A 6878-nucleotide genomic window follows, 5' to 3' on the forward strand; every position below is an offset into this window, starting at 1 on the left:
TTTTCTTCGGCAGCACCCGAGGAACAGTGGCCATTCCAAAAGCCCTTTGAAGGGCTCGCAGCTGAATCACGGGGGCAAGGCAAGCGTGCCTGTGCGCCCAGGGGAAGTGCCACAGGAGACGCTTCCCTGGGAAGGTCACGGCACCCTGACCATCTCCGCTCGCCGCGACAGGTGGGGCCCAACAGGGAGCTCTGCCAGCGGTTCCCTGGTTCCCTGGTTCCCTGGAGAAGCGTCTCCTGCAGCACCAGCTGCAGAAAGCAAGTCGCTCTTGGGTCTGTCACTTCCCTGAGGAAACCCCATCGCGTTTTAGCAAGGGCTATCCAAGGGGACACCGAGACCCTCCTAGGACCATCCGGGGAGTGAGGAGAAGATTTCCCCAAGGACCAGCCAGTGGGTGACACCACACTCAGCAGTTTTGGTTCACCCAGTGGAGGTGGAAAAAGCTGCTAAAATCATGATTTGGCCTTTCTGGGAGGGTTTTGGAGACAGTTTTATACCCACGGGGAACAAAATCCTTCCTGGTTTTAACAAATCCTTTTGGAATGCTGCACACGACTCACCTGGGCTGGGAAAAAATGGGAAAAAATCTGGGAAAATCATAGATTTCCCACTTAACAGCTCCATCCCTTTGGAATGCTGCACATGACTCACCTGAGCTGGGAAAACCTGGGAAAATCCTGGAACACACACCTGACGGAGAGGTTTGTTAATCCTGGCTCATCCCAGGAACTTCCATTCCTCAATCCAGAAAGGATGGGTTAGGGAGACCTCCAGTCTGGGAGTGCCTATGACACCTCCTAAAAAAATGTTTCCTTGCTTTTCCAATTCCAGAAAGGAAATTCCTGTATTATTTTCCATCAGGAAATTGGGTTAATTAAATTAGTGCAGGCTTTTCCACCAGCATTCCAGTCCTTGTCATTCCAGCAGTTCCACTAATCTCGATCCCAGGTGTGATTCAGAGGGTTGGGATTTCCTGGTCCTGAGCAACAACGTCTGCAGTGGCACAGGAAACTCACAGCTCATGGGAACAAACTTTCTGTGTGACTCCAGAGGCCACGACAAACCTGAGTGCTTTCCCTCCCGTCCCCCAGCCCTTCCTGGCCCCAGGGGCTGATGGCATTTGTGCCCCCTCAGGTTCATCTCCCCACAGCAGCACCATGGGGGTGCTGACACCTGCTCTGGGCAGTGCAAACAGGGGCTCCTGAGCCAGTGCTGCCGTGTCTGTGCCTGCAAGGATGTGGCACCTCTCTGAGCTGGGGGAGAGGCCAGGGCTGCACAGGGGGGATGTTGTTGGCAGCTCCATGAGGACGCTCTGGGACGCTGCCCTGGGGTGTCCAGCACAGTGGGGATGGATCAGCCCCTGCTCTGCTGCTCCTTCCCGTCTCCCCCAGGGACCTTGCAGAGCCCCAGCCATGCTGTTTGCCCCCAGCCTGCCCACGGCCACCCTGGGGCTGCTCACGGGGGTTTTCTGTGCTGAGCTTTGGCCTGGCCGTGTTCTTGAGAGAGCCTGGGCAAGGAGCCTGGAGCCCCCAGGCCCTGCCCTGAGGTGTCAGCGCTGCCCCAGCAGTGCCCATGGCCTGTCCCTGCTGCAGCCCCGGCACTGCCACCCCCAGGGCTGTGCCCGGCCCCGAGAGCACTCAGGCCCTGCAGCAACACCAGGGCCAGGAGGGCAGCGGGGCAGTGGCACGGGAGCAGCACTGGCAACACCAAGTGCTGCTGCTCCTGGGCACAGCTGCTGTGCCAGCACTGATCTGCCCCCAGCTCTGCACACAGACACTGCTGCTGCAGCTCCAGAGAAGGGAACAAAAGGGGAATCTCTGGAGAAAACTTTGCTGGGACATCCTTTAGTTCCTTTAAAGCCAGCAAGACCTCAGCTCCTTATTGACACAGTCTGTGGCAACAGGGAGGACGGAGAGAGAGACAAAATGAGAAATGGCAGAAACAATGATATTTTATTGTGGAGAAGTTCTAAAAAGTAAAACTAAGTTTTCTAAAAAAGAAAACATCCAATATGAAACCACTAAGAATTATCAAAGATTACTTTTACTACAAGTGATTTGGAGAAACTGGCCAGCAGTTTAATGTTTCCGAAACCATCCAGTCATCAGTGTCCACACTGCAGCCTTGAGCTCCTGGTTCCTCAGGCTGTAGATGAGGGGGTTCAGGGCTGGAGGCACCACCGAGTACAGAACTGACACTGCCAGATCCAGGGATGGGGAGGAGATGGAGGGGGGCTTCAGGTAGGCAAATGCTGCAGTGCTGAGGAACAGGGAGACCACAGCCAGGTGAGGGAGGCAGGTGGAAAAGGCTTTGTGCTGTCCCTGCTCAGAGGGGATCCTCAGCACAGCCCTGAAGATCTGCACATAGGAGAAAATAATGAACAAAAAACAGACAAATACCAAACAGACACTGACTGCAATGAGCCCAAGTTCTCTAGTGTAGGAATTGGAGCAGGAGAGCTTGAGGATCTGTGGGATTTCACAGAAGAACTGGCCCAGGGCATTGCCCTGGCACAGGGGCAGGGAAAATGTATTGGCTGTTTGCATGAGAGCATTGAGAAAGGCACTGGCCCAGGCAGCTGCTGCCATGTGGGCACAAGCTCTGCTGCCCAGGAGGGTCCCGTAGTGCAGGGGTTTGCAGATGGACACGTAGCGGTCGTAGCACATGATGGTCAGCAGGGAAAGCTCTGCTGAGATGAAGAACAGAAAGAAAAATACTTGTGCCTCACATCCTGTGTAGGAGATGTGTCTGGTGTCCCAGAGGGAATTGTGCATGGCTTTGGGCACAGTGGTGCAGATGCAGCCCAGGTCGCTGAGGGCCAGGTTGAGCAGGAAGAAGAACATGGGGCTGTGCAGGTGGTGGCTGCAGGCTACGGCGCTGATGATGAGGCCGTTGCCCAGGAGGGCAGCCAGGGAGATGCCCAGGAAGAGGCAGAAGTGCAGGAGCTGCAGCTGCCGCGTGTCTGCCAATGCCAGCAGGAGGAAGTGGCTGATGGAGCTGCTGTTGGACATTTGCTGTGGCTGCACATGGGGACCTGTTCATGGACAAAGGACAGGGGCAAGTCAGGAGAGTCTGCTTTGAGCCAAACTTGGGCCATTCCGTGTAGATTATCCTACTGGGACTCACCCACCCTTGTTTCTGCTCTGGGAAAATCTTCACCCAGGTCCCTGCCTGTGCTCCAGCTGTGCGGTGCCAGGAGCAGCCAGGCCTGTACCTGGGGCCTCTCCAGGAGCCATCCCTGCCCTGCTGCCCTGGGTTTGTGGCCATGCAGGAGAGGGAAAAGGCTGGATATTCAGGATTTTTAAAGGGGAATCACTTCTAATGCAGAAGGGCTTGTTGCCATCTGCACACACACTTCTAAAGTATAGCAGGAGTTGGTTTTAGGAATTGTTTTACTGCCCAGAGATCATTCCTGGTTCTCTGAGGTCAGAAATCCCCAGCATTCCTGCTGCACTCAGAATTTCCCACTGAGAGATGTGAGAGGCAAAGGATTCCCTGTGGCTTAGGGAAGGTGAGGGGCTGGGTGGACTTGTTCCCAACTGCCCTGGGTTTGCACCTTTGGCTGGAATCAGAGCACAGTCACACTCCCGTGTCACCCTGGCATAAACCAGACCCTGCCCAGAGCAGAGGGATCCCTGAATGTCTCACCCTCTCTAAAGGTCTCTGGGCAAGGTCTCAGCATCCCCCTCTGCCAAGGACACTCACGGCTCCCTTGGCAGAGCCAACAGCATTTCCTCAGCTGTGGCATCTCTGCCCTTCCCCGTGGGACATTCAGGGAACTCTGAGAGGCTCTGGCACAGATTTGCAGCCAGGAGGGCAGCTCAGAGCTTGGAAGGACACAGCAAGGAGATCCCCAGGTGTGCCCATGATGGGATCTCAGGGAGGGGGCTCAGCTCATTCCCCTTTGCCATGGACTGCTTTGCCCACAGCCCCACAGGTCACAGGGAAGCTGGGACACCCCATTCCCATGGACACACCTGCCTGGCAGCAATCCCAAGGGCAGGGCCTGACTCAGCTGCTGCAGATGCCAGAGCCTCCCTGAGAGCCCCAGATACCAATGACAATATCAGAGCAGTGCATTTAGGCTGTTTAGGAGGCTCCCAGCAGAGAGACTGAGCACCCAAACTTACAATCCTGGCATCTCTGTAAATGTTCCAACATTACTTTGCTGTTCCTGTTGTGTCCCCTTCAACTCAGAATGTTCTGTGATTCTGGGATTACAATTCCTCTTCTGCTTCTCTCATCCTCCTCTTGTTTATAATCAAAAGAGAAAAAAATCCCAAACCTTTGCAACAGTGTTAGAACAGTAAAGTAAAAACCAGACCTTTATTGGAAACTTCCAGGTGTCCCAGTGGGGTTGAGGCACACCCGGCCCCTTATTTAAACAATTTATTAAGATTGATTAATTAGGATATTTAACAGAAACATTCAATAGGAGATTCAGCTGCCCCAGTTACACACCCCAGGGTCAACCCACTGGAGTAGGTTCAAGAGTTTCTTTGCCCCACTTTCTGTTATGACTGTTCATATTCTGGTTAAAAAACAAAATGTTCTTCTTGTAGCTCCTCTCCCTGATGATAAGACTATACAGTATTTCAGAAATCTATTTAGAAGATGAGATTATAGTTCTAAAATCTAAGAGAAAGGTTAGGAAACATACCAGAATTAATTAAAGATAATAGTTATATAAGTATATAATAGTAGTTTAATAGAGTTAATTAAGGATTATCATTTTATAACTATATAATAATAGTTTACAGATCTAAAAATATATTAAACATATATAAAAAGCAAAAATCTTTTTGTCATCATCCCAGCTTTCCCACCCTGCTTAAAGCAAGACATTGAAAACAGTCTCAGGAAAGCTCCTGATCTTTACAGCAATTCCAGTCTCACCTTCTTTTGGGAAGTGTCCTCTGGAGCTGTGCCCAGGCAGGACTGGAGCTGGGAGCAGCCCTGCCCCACACAGCCCCTCTCAGCAGCAGCCCCTGCCCTGCTCAGGGTGGCTCCTTCCCCCCACAGCTTCTCCCCAGCGCTGGGAGCAGCTCCCCGGGCCGGCTGAGAGCTGTCCCTGGCAGGCAGCAGAGTCCCTGCCCCAGCACAGCGCCCTGGGCTGCAGGACCCTGCTCTGCAGGACAGCCCTGGGCACCCCTGGCTGCTCTGCACAAGGGACAGGCAGAGAATGTACTCACAGAGTCTGTAGGCACTGGCATGTTCCAGCTTTAGGAGATGCCTCCAGGAGCTGCAGCTGCATTGTCCTGCAGCCAGAGGCTTCCTGTGTCAAGGGCTGGCAGGGATTCTGCCCCAGGCACTTCTCAGCACCTTCCCAGCCCTGACTGATTGAAGCTCTCTGTGCCTCTGGGCTGTGCCCAGGGTGGCTGCAGGCAGTGCCCCAGCCCTGCTGGGCTGGCAGAAGAGCTGCTCAGCAAGAGAAATGTGCTTTTGAAGCTCTTCTTGGTTTCCAGGAGCTGCCTCTGTGCCAGGAGCCTGGCCCAGCTCAGCAGCACAGACACAGCAGCAGGACTTTAATGAGCCTCTTGGGGCTTTGTGCTGAGGCCCTGAACATCAGTCCCTGAGAGGGAGGGGAAGAAACCTCTCAAGAACTCCAAGTCAGAATCCAACTCCAAAGTTTCTTTCACTTTTAATGGGTCCCACTGAGGGACATGACTGAGAAAGTGTCCCCAGGCCCCAGGCAGAGCAGAGAACTGGAGGCACTGATGACAGCTGGGGACAAAGAGAAGCCAAGGCTTGGTGCCCTGGGCCACAGCAGCCAATGCTGTGCCAGCAAGGGCTGTGAGGAGACACCTTGTCCTGAGGCCCTGGGGCCTCCTGGCACAGCCCCAGCAAGGCTGGCCACTGTCACCCCCTTGGCCTGCCCTCAGCATCCCCCCTAGCCCACATGCCAGTGGCCTCAGGGATCTGCTGGAAGGAGTCCCTGGGGAGCCTTGCTCAGGAATGGCCCTGGGGGCTCCTTCATGCTCCCAGGGACTGCAGCTTTTTCAAAGGACTTTGGCTTTTGCCTTGGAGTCTCTGAGAGCTTTGTGCAATCCTGGCCTCCAATTATCTGCTGTAATTAGTCCCTTGAGAGCCTTTGTCAGTAACAACACTCAGTGGGGCTCATTAATGCTTCAAGGTACTTCAGGTTCTTAAGGCACTTTCCTTTTTTCTTCCCACCCTGAGTCTCTGAGAAGTTTGTGCAATCCTGGCCCCAATTATCTGCTTTAATGAGTCCCTTGGGAGCTTTGCATTGACACTCAGTGGGGCTCATCAACACTTTGAGATACTCAGGGCTTTTTCAGCTACTTTGGATTTTCCTTCCCACACTGAGTCTCTGGGAGGTTTTTGTGCAATCCTGGCCTCCAGTTCTCTCCTCCAAGGAGTCCATGAGGAGCCTGTGTTGGGGATGGACCTCAGTGGCACCCATTAATGCCTGGAGACACTTTAGGTGTTTCCTCTGACTTGAACTCCTGGAAAGGTTTGTGCAGTCTCTCCTCAGGTCCTGAAGTTGAAGGGCTCAGCTCCAAATGCACCACGGGGCTCATTAGGATCAAGCAAATCCTAACAAACCATGGCTGTGCCTTGATTTCCCTCTGGTCTGGTGCAGTTCTTTGCAAAGTTTCCTACAACAGTTATGGAGAAATAGTTCAAAGAGCTTCTAAGAAATATGTATTCCTATTTTAAAAGGTGTATTTTATTCCTGTTCTCTTTAGAGCAGAGGTGATTGCAGCATTCAGTGATGGATATTGGTCCAGGGTCTCTCCTAAGGAGGTCTGGCCAGGTCAGAGAAGCTGTGCCTTGAGGTCTGACCCAGTGGGGACAACCTTGCTCCACATTCCCCAGCCCCATCCTGTCTCTCCTCACTCCCCTGGGACCTGCTT

General features: G+C 53.3%; 1 protein-coding gene across 1 annotated transcript; it reads right to left on the reverse strand.

Annotated features, from left to right (window-relative positions):
- Positions 1 to 1933: 1933 nt before the first annotated feature.
- LOC147645702 (olfactory receptor 14J1-like) lies at positions 1934 to 4364 on the reverse strand. Its single transcript, XM_086874303.1, has 2 exons — positions 4131 to 4364; positions 1934 to 3034 (listed from the first exon to the last, which is right to left on the reverse strand). Exons 1-2 carry the CDS (start codon positions 4159 to 4161, stop codon positions 2079 to 2081), a joined length of 987 nt encoding a protein of 328 aa, XP_086730429.1. The 5' UTR covers positions 4162 to 4364; the 3' UTR covers positions 1934 to 2078.
- Positions 4365 to 6878: the final 2514 nt, after the last annotated feature.

The sequence above is a fragment of the Cyanistes caeruleus genome, unplaced genomic scaffold, assembly GCF_971803275.1.
Source record: "Cyanistes caeruleus unplaced genomic scaffold, bCyaCae1.hap1.1 HAP1_SCAFFOLD_188, whole genome shotgun sequence".
Taxonomy (NCBI): Eukaryota; Metazoa; Chordata; class Aves; order Passeriformes; family Paridae; genus Cyanistes; species Cyanistes caeruleus.